The 16,815-nt window shown below is 42.3% G+C and overlaps 1 protein-coding gene across 8 annotated transcripts in view; it reads left to right on the top strand.

Moving 5' to 3' along the window:
- TAOK3 (TAO kinase 3) overlaps positions 1-16,815 on the top strand; it is a 93,649-nt gene that overhangs the window by 61,467 nt on the left and 15,367 nt on the right. For 7 of the 8 annotated variants that reach the window (XM_068412401.1, XM_068412400.1, XM_068412405.1 and 4 more), the window contains 3 exons: positions 2,455-2,622; positions 5,541-5,747; positions 15,291-15,425. In XM_068412401.1, coding sequence (XP_068268502.1) covers positions 2,455-2,622; positions 5,541-5,747; positions 15,291-15,425 — 510 coding nt within the window. The remainder of the gene's footprint in view (positions 1-2,454; positions 2,623-5,540; positions 5,748-15,290; positions 15,426-16,815) is intronic. The other variant, XM_068412406.1, reaches the window with a different exon arrangement.

Below are 16,815 nucleotides of genomic sequence, written 5' to 3'. Positions count from 1 at the left end.
AATTTAGTTTCCATTTACTATCCCACATGAAAACAGACAAATGACTGTAGTGATATTAAAATGCAGTTGAAATTTAAAATAAAAAATAAATTTAAAAACACCTAAAACCATGTCACTGATATTTTTCACTTTTAAAATCAAAAGCAGTTATAAAATTTGTTTTAAACACTTTTTCCCTATTTTTCTCAGCTTGCATGACATTCCCAGGAGACTTCAGTTCTGTTAGTCACTCTTCCAGCCAACTTGGTACATGCCTTTAGGCTAACCTCTTCCTCCTGCTGGGTCCGTTTTGGTTTTGTTGTTTGTTTGGGTTTTTTTTTTTTCCTTGCAATTTGGAGAAAGTAGACAAATTAAGTCTTTTGAGCCATGATTTCTTAGAGTTGCACAGTACCTAGCAGAGGGATGCCTTTTAGGTGCAATTTGGACAATTAGCTAATGCAAGCGAGCAGTCAGAATTGTATCCTTGTTATGCAAGAGCCTTTTGGTTTTCACTTTTGTGCATCTGCCCTACAGCTTCCACGTGGTCACATTCTGGTATTTGAGTGATGCTTGAATACCAAGCACATAGTCTTTCCAGTGAAATGAGTGTTTACGCTGCTAAAGAATACGCATAAACAAGTAGACACTGGATGTATAGGCTGGGTTTAAGTTCAGGATCATTATTCCAAATGCATTATCGCTTTCTAAAAATTATCTACAAAGAGATAAAAATGGTTACCTTTTCTCTAATCATAGATGAGCTGTAGATTGTTGCTGTTTACAGAGCAATAAGTGATGGTTATCTGCATTGAGGAGCAGAAATGATTCATTGTGCTTCTGTGTGAAATGATGCTTAGAACTTTTAGCTATAATTCAAAAATGAACACCATCAGTACTCGCAAAAAATTGATAGGGAAATGACTAGCTGTCCCTGTTAGCAAAACTCAAACGCGCAACAGTTTGAATTCAATTAAAAACAAGAAATAAGCCTGTGGCATGATACTGCCTATGTTTATTTACAAATCATTAGAAGATCATCAGCTCATCCTTTCAGCTTTTTTGTACGTAAGACTCCTGTTTTGAGGACTGGGTTTCATGTATCGGTTACTGCAGCTGCAGTCGGATGGATGCATTAGTTCTGGCAACACATCTAGGGTAGAGATGCTTTTCCCTGTCCTGTGGGACCCTGAGTTCACCAGGTGTGCAAAGAGCTGTGAGGCCAAGTGGGCAGCCAGGACCATCCTGCGAATTTCTTTGCAGGTGGGGTCCGGCTGTTGAGGCTCTCTAACAAAAGGCCATTGTGGCATTTGCAGTGCAGGGTAGAGAACAACCTTTTTCCCCTTTCTCTTTTTCATTGTTAGTGTTTCTCGAAATGTGCTGAAGATGTTTGTGCCTTCAGGCCATCTCCCGTGTTACATATTAAGCAACACACCCAACCGTAGTGATTCCGTGTAGAACTTTGGCAAGTGTATACTCGGACTGTCTACTTTAGTCAAAGGTTGAATGGGAAAGCTGCGAGCTTTCATCCTCTACTGCGAGCTGTACAGTTTAGGAGAATGTATCTGATAAATCAGAGAAGAGCCTTTGATCATGTACTTAAATTCCATTGAGGAATTAATTGTTCAGTCTGCACTTAAAACCTGTGCTTCTAGTACGGCCTTAGCAGGAGTCGGTAGGAACCTCATTTTACTTTAGCTCTGGCTACCAATGCTTTAAGTATAAATAAACCTTGCATTACTGGTTTTATGTATGAATCAGAATAGATAGATGCAGGATAAACCTTTGCATGTATCTTAGGCAAGTAATCTGGCATAATCCGGATTGATTCTTCTTTGTCCTTACGTGTTCATTTTAAAGTCCTATACCTTTGTGAGGTTTGAAGCGGCACTATCTTGTACCTTGTACACCTCAAGTGAATGAACTTGGAAAGGGATGAACGAGCTGTGTTGCCTGGAGAGCTCAGAAAACCGGACCCTGCTCTAAACTGTTTCACTTCAGACAGAAAAGGGAATCAGGGAGTCAGGGCTAAAGAGAGTTTGCGAAGGGTCAGCCAGGTCTGGCACCTCTCCATCCACTCCTCGCCTTCTCCTGCTACGGATGTGCCTGTGCACATGCCCATGAGTTTCAAATAGCGAAGTGATTTTTGCCTCACTTCTCTCCGCGTTTAATTGAGTTCTGTGCTTAAGCAGATCTTCTGACTTCTGAACTAAACGTTTTGCAGCCTACGCTTCAAAACTCATCGTGCGTAGCATGATCAGTCTGGTTATTTGCAGTAGTGATAAGCACAGTCAGTGTATTCCGTGCTGAGTGTTTGGAGTCCTTCGTAATGGGTATTACTAATTATTGAATATGAACAGACCAATTACTGAATGTGAACTGTCATTTTAGGTGTCTCTTCAAAAAAAGTCACTGTGTCCTGTTTTTCCAACATACTAGTGTCATGTCTGAAACTGTGTTTTATTTCCTTTAATTTAGCATGATTTTGTTCGCCGAGACAGACCACCAAGGGTACTAATAGACCTCATACAAAGGACAAAAGATGCAGTACGTGAACTGGATAACCTTCAGTACCGGAAAATGAAGAAAATCCTTTTCCAGGAGACCCGGAATGGCCCACTGACCGAGTCTCAAGAAGAGGAGGAGGTACTGTTATTTTGTTACCCCATTTGCACTATTGCAAATAATTTTAGGGCAAGTGAGATGTTCCCCTCCGCTTAAGGGGGCAGAACAAGCACAGCCTAGGTGACGATACAGTCCGTGTTGTTGGAATATCATCTGCATCAGCAGAGATCTAGAGTAGGATAATGAGTGACAGTAGCCTTTACTTGGTGTTAGATGTGCATTTACTGGCAGCTTTAAAACCTGGGGTATTTTTCAAACGGTGGCCTTTCTTCTGAAAGCTTTAGGGAAGAAACTCTTTTGGAGGGAGATTCTCTGTGAAAAGAAGGTGGCTGACAGCCTGTGTGAAGGAGGGTCTGTTGACAGTCCAAGTTCTTCAGCCTCAGAAGCACAGTCAAGACCACTTGATTAATGTTAATATTTTTTCAATTACCATAGCTTTATTGTAAAGTAATTGGCCTATGATGAGCTGAAAAGCAAATCACCAAATTAGTAAGACTTATTTTTTTAATTCTTTAATATTAAAGGAAAAAAAGATTAAAGACATGAAATTCAGCTTCAGTTTAAATCTTTCATATAAACAACCCACTTAATCAGTGTATGATAACTGACACTAACTGTGGCTTAGAGAAGGAAACCAGTCATTTTTCAATTGATGAGATTAGATGGAAATTAATATCATTTGGTGCAGGCACACTGGATAAATAAATCCATGACTGGTTCTCAGCAAAAAAAATTGACAGGCAAATTGATATTTGTATTCCTTTTTGCTGCGGTATAGCAAGATAATACACAGTGAGATGCCCAAGCTCAACATATATTTAGGGACTTGGTTTTAAGGTTTGTGTATGTCAAACATTCCTTTAACGCTAAACTAGAGCTCTGGTTTAAGAAATGGGTAAGCCTGGGTGTCAGGTAGGAGAGCACACAGAAGGAGGGGACTGGCACGTAGCACTGTCCTTTGTGTTGAAGGAGATGCAGGGAAGGAGCAGGAACAGCAACCACTGCAATTAAAGTTACAAAGTGCTTCTGTTCTAACTCTCCAGCTAGCCAACTTCTACACCTTGAGCTTAGTTGTTGGGCTAAGGAGAGTGGGGATTTGTCAGATTTTTGCACTGAAACCTTCAATCTTTGTGTACCTATGTGTGAAAAGCTGTTAGGAGAGTGACAGGGTAGGAAAGCGCAAGGGAAAGTGTTTCCCACTTGACTGTTCAGCAGATCCAAGCTCTCCAGCAAAGTGGGATACGTGTGGTAGTAGTTGACTCCAAGATGTACCTTCTGTTCCTTCTGTCCCCACCTCTCAAAAAAAGGAGAAGAAAAGAGATTGTATCTCTAGGAATTAACACTAATGAAGCTCACACTCTGCATGTACACAGCATGCTCTGCACTGTGTTTTACCACTGAGCTTGTGTACCACGAAAGGAGGTTGTATTGCTCGTGTGTATCACTAACTTGGCAGTGAACGGAAAACATAGCACTTGCTTCAGTTACTACTTAACAGGTTAACAGAAGCTGCTCAACTGTAAATGCCAGAAGACAGTTCCTTTTTCTACCTTAGACTTTGTGTAGTGGAAAAGGAGCATTACAAATCTTTAACACTCAAAATACTACTAATGCTTTCCTCAGAGCTCTTGCAAGAAAGGTAAGGTCATTTGGAAAGTATTCAAGTCAGGAAGTCGATGCTAAGGTTGCATATGCAATCTCATCTCTGTCCTTTGTGCATACACATTCATTAATTACTTAGCCATATCCTCATCTCAGGTGCTTCGTTATAGTATTTCTTCTGAAGCATCCTTGAAATGTTTTCGTTCTCTGTAAAATAGTATTATTTTGGATTTTAAGTACTCTTACGCAGGCTCTGAATGATCTGCTGATTGCTTAAAAAATAATCACACAGTCAAATACAAATCTGTCAAGTCTGTCAATTTTATCTTTGTTGGTTTCCAACAAAATGAGTACCCTGTTAATTGATTTGTACTGTCATTCTCCCCAAGATCACTTTGGAGGCCAGGATAAACTGAGTGCAGTAGCAAGCTATTCATTTTGGTGAATCAAGGCTATTTCGGACCAGGAGCTGAAGGATGTTCGGAGTTCTCAGTCCTCACTGTGAATTCCTTGCAAGCCTCTTCAGTGCTACTAGTTAATTACAAAGGACTCCATAAATTCTCTAAATCGGTCCAGATTAAGCGCATACTCTGGGATTACTGAGCTGGTATGAGTATGCAACAAGAAAAAAGGCTGCTAACTTCTGATATTTGTCTATAGAATCAAAAATGTGTCCTATACGAGGAGTAATAATTTACGTATGTCTAAGTAGATTACAAGAGTTTTAATTGCGGTAATAATGCAGGCTCTGAGTCAGCTGGTTAAAGGTGAATGAAGAGTTTATTTTGGCTGAAAACACAAGGTTACAGGGGTTTTTAGCTTGCCAAAATGTAATTGCTGACTGCTTGGGACATGGAGGTTAAAACCTCTACGCCTGTTAAGCACCATGTGATAGTTATCAAATCATAAACAACTGGGTTCATTGTCTTACATCGTTTCTGATTCACCAGATGCGTTGTAGCATACCCTGGCTTGGAACATTGTTTTAATACAAACTTAGATTGCTTCTTTTAATTATAAGACTCCTTCCACCAGCCGTCCAGAATTCCTGGATGTCTCTTATTCAAGCCAAGAGCCGTGCCCGGACTTACTGATATATGGAAAAAATTGGCCTCAAGCCTGGTGTAGTAAGATTGCAGGAGAAGAGGCAAAAGCTATCTGCCCCATATGGAGTATTCCATCACCCAAGCAGCCTTGAGAAACATAGTTGCCAAAATAATGAGCAAAGAACCTTTAACTCTGCAGAGTCACCTTTAAAACAAACTTTGGGCACTGCAGGCACATGCTGGGCAGATGTTCTCCTGCAGTATTTGTAACTGATGCCCCTTGTTTTATAGGACAGTGAGCATGGATCAAACCTGAGTAGGAAGATGGACAGTCTGGGCAGCAACCATTCCATCCCAAGTATGTCTGTGAGCACAGGCAGTCAGAGCAGCAGTGTGAGCAGCATGCAGGAGGTCCTGGATGAGAGCAGCCCTGAACTGGTCATGATGCATAGTGACGAGAGCACAATTAATTCCACTTCCTCCGTTGTTCATAAGAAGGTATGTTCTCTGGTGCTCTCCATAGCTTCCTGCAGTCCCTGCTATTGCTCACATTGGCTCGCCCGCATAGGGCCCAACAATCAGTGTGCTGTGGTCTTGTGCTGAGCCGTCTCCTGTGAGCAGGACCTGGTGGTGGGCTTGCCAGAGTCAAGTTCTGTGTTTATTCTTTAAAAGCTAAGCTGCATTTAGATAACCTCTGAAAATAAAAAGAGGCTGCTGACGAAAGGTAGCGCTGTCAGTGTCCAGGCAGGGTTCACGCGAGCTTACTGCATGCCTCCCCACCCAGCCCTGCATGTGCACTTCTTCATCTCTGCTTGTAACACCAGTCCTTGTTTCCTTGTGAATGATTGTACTCTGTTATGTAGTATGGTGACAAGCAGTCGTAGCAGCTAAGCTAACCATTTACCAGTCACAATGTATGATTAAAATCTGCTTGCACTTGGATTTCCCTCATGAGAAGTGGAAGTGTGCAGAACTTTGGACCCTTCCCACGAGGTATGTTTTGAGTCAAGTTCCACTCGATGCTTTTCTGCTCTTTTGCTGCATGTTGTGATCTGTTGCCTTTTGTTTTCTGAGTGCTAGATATCAAGCTAAAGTTGTCTAGCTGTAAGTCAGCATCTGATCTAAGATTGTTTGACTAAAATAGTTTTGGCTTGGCCTTAGCAGTGTCATTTGCTAGTGGGCAGGAAAGTGTAGGTTGTTTGTGTGCTTGTATTTGCAAAGAGCTTCAAAGTGTACGTATGCTTTTTGCCAGAGGAGCTAGAACGTTACAGCAGCGTGAAAAGTATGAATTTCTCATTTGTAGGGTTACAGTAAAGCCTGGTTCTAACTAACTAAATATTTGTAAGCAATTTTCCCCCTGAAATACAGTGTTTGTGTAATTGAATATTGAAGCACTTACAAAAGGGAGCTCTCAAGAAATTTTGTCTTCAAAAAAAGATTGCCTTGCATATTTACAGATACTGGCAGATAAGTTGCATAGGTTTCAGGGATTTACATCTTTCTCAAATAAATTTGCAATAGCACCTTTAGAGAAGATTTTATTTTCACCTTTCTGAAAAAAATAGTGTTAAGTAAAAAACGTCAGCCTGAGGAACCATCCTGAACGAAGAGTGACACAGCTGATGTGTTCTGGGTGATTATAGTTGGAGCTTTTTCTCATTTTCTGTAGGCTTCAGAAATGTGTATTAATTCTGATTTCACATTGTTAAGTAGTCATATTTACGCATGTATTAAAATAGAAGTTTGAGGGATTGATTTACAGAATAGTCACACAGTGTAACGTTACTGACTGGTCAATGTCATTACAGTTGATGAAAACAGAATGTGAGCCACTCCCATCAGACATAAATTGCATTTGTGAAAGAATTGGAGTTCCTGCTTGGTTTAAGAATAATATTTTGGTTTACAGTGATTGTGTGGCCCTTCTAAAGTAGAAATACAGGAAGATTTCTGAGGCTATGAATTCGGTCCTTTTCTGCGTAGCTATTGTTTTCTTTAAGACATCCGGTTGAGTAGAATACATGAGCATGACACCACATGGAAGTTTTTGTTACCTGGTTTGGAAAAACAGGGTCTTGCACACTTGTAACTGAAGTATTGTAAAAGAAATCACCTGTAGATCACTTAAATCAGGTGGTTTAGGGTAATTTTGGAAGCACAAAACCCAGATCTTCCCTGATGCTCTTTACAAAGCAGTTGCCAATAGACTGCAATTACTGCTCCATGCAGTGGGTATCTTCTCAGTTGGCAAATGTTACCTTCTGCTGTATGTATGCATAAGGTGAATTTAGACTATGTGTAGCAGGATATATTCCACTCTGCAAATATATTGTTTTAATTTAGTACATGATTTTTTAATTCTCTTTCACTTTGGGGAATGCAATTTTAAATGGAAAACTGCTTCACATGTATATTATGTATATATTAATACATGTGGAAAGACTAAAATAGGAACAGGAGATTTCAGGGCGTTTATATACACATGTATCCCACTCTGTTTTCAAAGTAAAGTTCCTTATTCTGAAGAAACTTTGATTTGTCTGTGTACTGGCTTTAAGTGTGGTTCTGTAAACTGTGATGAAGCTGATCCACACACCTTGTTTTTGTTCTAGCAGTAAGAAGTAGGGAGTGCTGGGTTCTGTAACACTCTGGAGCCTAATCACAAACAAAATGGAAAGAACCTGGAGTTCAAGTTTAAATTGAGCTTTTGTTTTGCATCTAATCAGCCTTTAGAGGCTAAAAAGAAAATACTGATGAACATAATTAGCCAGCTGTCTCCATTCTGTGGGCGTAAGGTCACATACGAGATTGTTTTGACATGGGTCAAATCAAAGTGTTGTGTAAAATTATGGTATTCCACAAACGTGTTAATTAACAACCTCTGGATGTACCAGACTATGTAAAGTCACCAAAATGGCAAAATTGCCTAGACTGTTGGTATTTTTGAACGCTCAAAGTTGTAAGTATCAGAGGCCTTTTGATTTCTTTGGACCACAGCCCCAGAATGTCAGGTGCAATTGTAAAATGTAGGATGAAAAAGCCTGTGGTCATGTGTGAAATACAGTTCCCAGCCTTCAGTGCTTCAGACTGCTGCTTGGTGTGAAGAGTCAGTCTGGAGTGGCACTTCCTTGGTGTAAATCAGGAGCAGGCCTCAGGCTCTTGCTCCACCACCTGTGGAGCGCAGTAGTTGGTCACAGTAGGAGTGCTTGATGGGGATGCTCAAAGCTTCTCCCAGCCTAGCACTACATGGCATTTACTTCACTTACAGGGTGACTGAAATGACCTGCTTCTGATCTGGTTGATTTTCACTGGCTATACTGGTTCATGATAGGAGAAGTGCTTGGGTTTTGCCTGATGGAGAACTGCATTTGTGATAAATCCTCCATGAAAAGCAGGCACACCCTCACCCCTTCCCCAGTTCTTTGGGGCAGCAGTAGAGCTCCGTGTTTCCACACTTGTGCTTAAAACAAAGGCAACTCCCACCTATCAGCAGGGTAGAACTTGTAGATTGGAAGAAAAATCACTGGTCAGGAAGAAAATAATAAAAAGCCTTAACTGAATGTGTAGCTTTTGTTATAACTTAGTCTATAGCTGTGTCCTAAACTCCTGGGAGGAAAAAAATTGCAATAACATCTGCTACTCAGGCAGGAAGCCTGCATCCTCCCTTCCTGGGATCTCAGTCCATCCTTAGGATCAGACTGCTCTTGGGAGGATGCCTTAATCACCAGCACATTCTTTACAGGAAATCCAGATGTCCAGCTGGGATGAGCTGTTCTTCTAGGAACTTTTCCTTGCCCCTTTGCAGGTTTCAGATTGGTGACCTCCTCCATGTAAGTCACGATGTGATCAGTGTAAGAGTTCTGGTTTTCTAACGTCTCGCTTTTGAAGACAGTTAACATGACTGTGCTTCTCCATCCAAGGATTGTCTTACCTCTGGATACGCATTCTCGTGTCCGTCTCCTGTTGGGAGCTAATTCAGTTGTTTGGCTGCACAGGTTGAGCACTGAAGAGTAAATGACAGCTCTAATGTAAACCCAGTTGTATCTGAGAGCACAAATAAAAGACAAAATGGAGCAGGGAGTTAAACTCCAAGTACGCTGTGCTTCAAAGACACGTCACCCAGATTTTAAAAGCAGATAAGTATCGGTTAATTCATGTTAAAATGAGGATGAAGATTTTGGCTCCCTAAGAATATAGGCATCAGTTGATGCATCATAGGTACTTTGTCATCGGCATTGTTCAACTGCTGGTATATGTCAGTGTGTGTACAGGTGGCTTCCCAGAAATATTATTTTGTTGTCCTAAATGAATATGCCAAGTGGTAGGATTTAGAATGCTCCCACATGGTATTATTTTATTTTCATTAAACTTTATAATAGAAAAAAGGTTGTTCTCTTTTAATCTAAACAAAAAAGCCAGTACGGTATTGTTTTGTTCAACTGCAACACAGAGTTGTTGTTGTTGTTACTTACTTCAACCTTAAAATCATCAGTACTTACGAAGATGAAACTTGGCCAATAAAAATGTCAGGGAAATCTTCTGATTAAAATCTAGTTTATAACAAAAGGATGAAAAGAGAATGTTCGTCGTTGATCATCACGAATTCTTGCCCAATGTCTGTAAGAAAAACATACTCCTGTAGTAATTGTTGCAACTTGAGTGACTTTTCAAATCCATTAAATTAACCCGTACGTGTCGCCTATCGCTGCTGTGATTAACATGCAGCATTCACGTGGAATTCTGTGGATGGAGAGTGCTCTGGCGTGGCAGTTCTACACGAGTTACAGCTGAGGCAAAGCTGGAGGCGTTTTCTTACATATCAAGATTTATGATTCATACTTGGAAAAGACGTTTTTATGAGACGTAAAGGATATTTAGGTAATGACTTACTGAGTTTTGGCTTGCATGTGCCTGCGGTGATGACCCCTCACGTACCTTCTGGAGTCATGACAAGCAGGTTGGTGACATGAAGCCTTTTCTTGAAAGACTCTTGATACTTAAACCTCTCTGTAGATTATCAAGGCATTTAGTGCAATGTATTAAAATGAATGATGGCACACTGTTGTTTTCCTTGCTCGTTAGGTTCTTAGATGGAAGGGATTTGCTGCAATTCCATTGAAGTCCTTACTATGGCTCAGAAATTGCCTTCCCTATTTGTCTAGGAGACTGGCAGTCCTTTCCAGTTAGTGAAGCCTCTTGTGTAAACAGTGTTTGTGAAGGTTTTCATTTGGTGTGCACAACAAAAAATGCAGTATGCAAGTGGATGTTCCTGTTGAGGTGAAAGTTTCAATGTTTCAGCTTTAGGCTGGTCCAGCGTGATCAGAGTTTGCAGTTGGGGTGTATGGTAGTTTCTAAATCAGCTGCTGAAGACGATGGGATTTTGTTACATCTTGTGTTTGATGCTTTGTCAGTTGCTTCAGCCATATGACAATGTTATATACTGAAAAATGTAAATATCAAATGCAATTTATAGATCTGTCTTGCCCAGTTTTGCTGTGATTAAAATCTGAGGAAAAATTCTAATTGATTTTTTTCTGTAGGAAAAAAATCAACTCTGTATCTACCTACTGAGTTGTTTTCTGTTTACTTCTGTAGCTTGCTTGTTCCAGTTGTCTCCTGAGCAGGTATTTTCTTCACATAGAAAGTTTTGTTCCAGCAATGTGTTTGTGTGTGGTTTTTTTTCCCTAGCGTTTCTTGGAACAAGCTATGTCTTTCTCTAAAAACAAAACAAAAAATTACCTGATCAGTGTAATTATTAAGTGTTATCAGGAAGGAGTCTAGTCAGAGTATCTTGAATATAAAATGAAAGTACCATTACCAACAAGCTGTTAGTGTTGCTTGAATCACTTTGTGTCTGAACAAACGTTCTGACTGCTTCTCTATATTTCTACTTATCCAGAGATTAAATTCCACAAGAACAATTTCTATTTTTTTAGGTTACTTATTAATCCATAATGTATGTAGCAGTCCTGCCTTTGGGGTTTTTTGCATTGTTTTTGAGACTTGCTCTTTAGCACCACTTAAGGAACTGGAAGCCCCACCAGCTCTGATCAGATAATACCATAGAAATGTTTGAGAATTTTTGTCCTGGCAAATATGATCAGCAATTGCAAAGCCAGCACCCAGCCAAATACCCCCATTTGTTGTGATTAGTCTGAAAACTGTTGATGTAGCAGATAATACAGTGAGAAGAACAAATGATTTCTTTTAAGAGGAAGCTGAAGATTCTAGATTGACCCTAAATAGAAGGATTTGAATGGTTTAATGCGAGTTGCGGTCTGAAGTTGTATTCATAAGGCAAATACTGCAATAATCACAGAAAACAGATGGAAAGTGAAATATACACAGAGGATACATTACTTGAAAAACAAGCCAATGTTTGAACTGCAGATAGAGGGCTAGAGATACCCTGACCCAAACTTGATGAGTTTCTGGGGTGCTTTTGATCAGATTTTACTTACTGAGTAACTTGAGCTGAGGTGCTGGTTTTGGGTCTTTGTTTCCCACAAATCTGGAGTTCAAAGTTTGAAACAATATTTCCTGATTTGTGCCAATATCTGAAGGGAGCTATGATTGCAGTGTCTCTTAGCAAGCTTTTGGGAGATGAAAACAAAATAAGAAGAACAGAAAATCTGTTTTCTGGGTTTGTAGGTAGATGTCTGTCGTAGTAGCCATTGGTCACGTTGTCTGAGGAAGGTTGGTGGAGACATGGCTACTCTTAGGTTTATTTGTCTTACAGGTCTCTGTTTACTAGAGGTCTCTGTGGTAGTGTAACTTGCTAGATTTGGTAACTCTTCATGTCAGGTGATTTTATTTCTGGTAGCCTGACAGCTTTTCTGAAAAATGTGTCGCCTATTAAGGCTGCATGGGCTTATTTGAGAGTTCATAGTGGTTGCCTGCCTGATGCAGAAGCCTCAGATCCCAGATTAAGGGGTGTCAAGGGCAACCACTGAGTTTTCTGTCCACTTGAAACTGGTCCTTTTGCTTGCTCACTTGCAAAGGATTTTTCCCATTCCTTGCCCAGCTCAATCTGAAATGGAGAATGCCGTTAATTCACATTCCTGAAGGGCAATTAGATTCTGCTGTGAGCTTCTTATGTGCACTGAAGTAGCTAGAAGTCCCATAAAACAAGGCCAGGATGACATTCTGCCCTCTAAGAATCTACCTCTTAGATAACATAAAGTAACCAACAGATTAATTTTCCCATACAAGAAGTAGTTATAATTTCAACTTGTTATTTTAAGTGGTGTTTTGGAGTGTTCTGAAAAATCTGAATGCCCGTTTTAAAAGTCTTTTTTTCAGTGATATGCTGCTTCTCTGGTTTTAATATTTCACATTCACCCTGGCATACTGATGTAATGGAGAGAGGGAAGGTGGTCCAGGGATTGGGGTATTGCTAGCAGACCTTAGGAACCTTGTACGTTCACATGTGCTGCTGCAGGCTTTGTGTATGACCATGGGTAACATTTGGCCTGCCTCCACCTTAATTTCATAGCTACAGTAGAGGAGTAGCAGCTCCTGTGTACTTAACATTGTACTTCAGTCCTCCAGGGCTCAGATGGGTAAGTCTTGTATAGATCTTTACTGCAGGACACTTTTATTCAGCTTTATTTTGTATATGAGGTGCTTCGGTTTCAGTCTGTAACAAAGGGGTTCCCTCTTGCAGTTGCTGACTGCCTTCCCCTTCCTCCAGCTTGCTTCGTACCAGCACATTCACGTGGGGCTGTTGGCACAAGGCCCAGGTTGATCTCTGCAGAGCTGCTTGTTGGAGAGTGAGAGGCGAAGTTCAGCATTGCTTCTAGCACTGCCCCATGCCTGGTGAGGGGCCTGTTGTGTCAGAAGGCTCCAAAACGTACCAGTAGAAATACCAAACCAAAAGGTGATGTTAGTAGCCAGCTCATCTGCTTTGGGTTATCTGGGGTATCCCTGATTGTATTTCACAGAGTCCTTCTCACACCTACTTGATAGGGAAGAGTGCTGCAAACCTACAGAAAACTTGGGATTCATAGTCTTCTAGTGAAGCCACAAGTCCAATTAAACTGAGTCATACTTTAAATGTTTAAACTTTAAATGTATAATCAAGATTTGTTTTGGTGTGACTATTCTAGAGCCTCAGACATACCTTTCTCAGGAAAGCATGCGAGTCTGAGAGCCCTGCCTGTCATATGAACATGCACAACCTGAAAAGCTAAGATCAGCCCAATTGCCAGTTAATTGCCCTTCTGTAACACTGTCTTCCCCTGTTAAGAGAGTGCAACAAACAGTCCAGTATAAGGATGACCAATATAAAATGGCAGCTTTCATACGCTCTGTAGTCCTACTGCTTCTCTGGAGGATTGTCCTTTTGAACTGTTCCAGCTTGTTCTGTCTCCCTGGGGTGGGTGTGGAGGAGCTGGTGCAGGCTTGGTTCTGTGATGGTCTTGGCCATTGTGCTCTCTCCGTGCAAAGGCGAGTGAAAGGTGAGCATGGAGTGTGAACGCTCAAAATGAAGGAGATGAGAGAAGGTATTGGGTTGAAAGCTCTTTATATCAGCATTTCTGTATCTGTTTGGCTTTTGCTTGAAATAATTTACAGAATCATGTTGAAAGCGGCTGAACGTGCGTGGGTCCAGACTAGAAGCAGCTAGAAATTGAGGACAGCCAAGAGGGAAGCAAGTGTCTGCAGAGCGGGAAAGGAGCCTCAGTACGACAGCAGTGTCATGGGGGAGATGCTGCTCCATGTTGGCTGGTTTCTCACCGTAGGGCTTTCTGACCTTACTGGGGCCTGCTCTGGCATGGTGGGGTGACAAAGCTGCTTCTGCTCGCCTGCAAACACCCGGTGCACGGAGGCAGCTGTTCTCTGCAAGGGTTGGTGTCTTTTATTTGCCTTTTGGCATAGGTGCTTGCAGCCTTTATTTTGCACCCCTGACAGCTGGAAACTTGATTTAATTCAGGAAGAATCTCAGTTTTCCTTTGAGTTCTTTTTAGGAGCTAGAACTTGAGGATGGAAGTCACAAAACTGTGGTAGATGGCATCATGGTGGACGTGCCAAGGCTGGCTGTGGAGACCACGCCGCTGGGCGGGCTGCGGTGGGAGGCAGCGGGACATGCCTGGTGTGCGAAGGCTGCTCCGTTCCGAAGGCATAGCCTGCCGGGGCGCTGAGTTTGGCAGTCACTGTTCCAATTAGCAAGATTGCGGTGGTGTTTTTCGCCGGCCTTTCTGATTAGGGTCTCTCCTCCATCCACTTGATGAGAGCTTTGTTCCCTGGCAAAATTCACACGCGCCGTTCCGAAGGCTCCCAGCCGCTCCTCGCGAAGCCTTGCCAGCGAGCAGGAGGGAGGCTGCACCGGGAACCGTTCGTGCTAAAACCTGTGAGCTGTTGCTTTAAAAGGGGGAAAAAAAAAAAAAATCCTTTGTGGGCTGTGGAGAGAAAGTGCTAGAACTGTGCAGGATCATGACTGGAAAGCAGGATCCCTGAGTGGTCACGGAGGCTTGCCTGGTCCTCTCCAGCCTGCCGTGGTTTTAGCAAGGATGCTCGTCCTCCGCAGCAGATAGCGAACAAGAGACAAAGAAACCCTATCGAGGACGAGCCGCTCAGCAAAGGGAATGAGGCAAAATGCTGCTCTTGTGTTAAAAGGGAACAGCGTCTTCTTTGCTAGACATGGAAATCACGTTTTTAATGGGATTGCTGGGTTGCAGTGCTTGAACCCGACCTTTCCGAGGAGTCCGATTGCTCTGCATCGCTTCACGCTTTTGAATCTTTTTTTTTCTTTTCGCACATATGTAATACTGGAGGTTTAAAAAAAAAAAAAAAAGCAAAGCAAAGCCCAAAGCCCAGCCAGGGATTCAGAAGGCATCCCGCTAGCGATCAGCTGACGCGCCGAACCCCAGCCTGCAATGTGTTGCTTATTCATTTAGTACGGTGGGAGCTGCCGGGGCTAGCGGAGAGCTGAACTATGCCTCTCAAACAGCCGCGCTTGTGCAGGCAGAGGGGTGAGCGAGAGGCAGCCGCCGCGGGAAGAGCACAGCTGGACTTTCTCCTTGTTTTTATCCATTTCTGCAGGATCATGTATTTATAAGGGATGAGGTGGGCCACAGGGATCGCAGGCCTGAGGTGCGGCCTACCCAGTCAGTGCAGAATCAGGCCCTCCACTACCGGAACCGAGAGCGCTTTGCCACAATCAAATCAGCATCTTTGGTAAGCAGCCATCCCACCTCCCCTCTCCCCTCTCCCCTCTCCCTCTGCAAAGGGGTCAGCAAGCTTTTTTTTATTTTTTTTTTCCCCTCTCTCCTAATTATTTTTTTCTGTTGTTGTTGGCATAGCAACTAGATATTGCACCGCAAGATGTTTTAGCTCTGTGTGTGTGTGAGATGTAAAATGTAGAATATATTTAATTTCTGTGTATATATTTAATTTCTGTGTATATTTCCAGTATATGTGAAATAAGCCACTTTCCTGGATGAAGTTAATATAATCTCAGATTTCCCTACCCCTTCCCCACCTCTCTCTTTTGTTAATATATTTATTTGCATGTGCATAAAGTGTCTATATGTGCTTGTGTGCAATATGCTTAAATGCTATGGGGATGCAGATGGGTTTTGAAACAAAAAGGTTGCTGCTTCCCGGCTGAGCTGCTGGCTGGATTTTTTTTTTTTTTTTTTTCATTCATTCATTTCAAGCAACTGTACCGTGACTGCATTTTTTCAGCTTGATCCCTAGGAAGGATTGCTGGGTTGTGAGAACGGAGAAGGGCTTACGGCGGGCTGTGGGCTTACAAAGAGGAGGGGGATGGGATGAATCCATCAAGATTTGTACTATTGCAAATGTGATTGCTGTGGATGCCTTTGTAGTAGGGAAAGGGGTGTGTGCCGGAAGAGTTAGTTGTCGTGCCGCCTCCCCCACCTCGCGTCCGCACAGGCTGCGGTCGGTAGCAACGTTTTTGAGGGAAAGGAGTGGAAAAATGGCTTTTCAAAGCTAAAATAAACATAATCTTAAATATTTCAGCCCGATGGCATTAGTGGTCAGATGGATGGGGAGCGTTAGGAAGTACCCACTGTTTGGCCATGGCACTTGCTCAGTGCTATGACATCATCCTAGACCAACCCCGAAATTACACCAGCGAGCCCTCCCCTTCTTGTTTTACCCTGCCTGAATGGTGGGTTTTTTCCTTCGATACCACCATTTCTTGATCCCCCCAAATCACTTCCCATTTCTACATACACAGGACAGACAGTGACCACAGTTAAAGGTTGTGAGTGAAGAGGAAAAAGCAGCAGCAGTGCCAGCAGCCAAAATTTTTCTGTGTGGTGGTTGCTGCCGCTGCTGTTAAAATCTAAAATGATGCTGTGGCATATAGATTCTGGCCAGATCCTTCATGGGCTGAGATTTGGGGGGAGCATCTGAGTTCCATCTTTTGCAGGTGTACTTCTGGGTAGCCATAGCCTGAGTGCTCCCCAGGTTGGTGTCCCCTGCTCCCCTTTCTCTCCCTCCTCCCCCCCAGTTTAAAGAGTGACCTAGAAATGTGTGCATTAGAGGACTTCATGCAGTGCATCTGACACAGGCAGAGCTCTCTGGTCTCCTGGAGACC

The sequence above is a fragment of the Nyctibius grandis genome, chromosome 14 (genome assembly GCF_013368605.1).
Source record: "Nyctibius grandis isolate bNycGra1 chromosome 14, bNycGra1.pri, whole genome shotgun sequence".
NCBI lineage: Eukaryota > Metazoa > Chordata > Aves > Nyctibiiformes > Nyctibiidae > Nyctibius > Nyctibius grandis.
The sequence above is the reverse complement of the archived record's forward strand: the minus strand, read 5'-3'. Positions and strand labels throughout refer to the sequence as shown.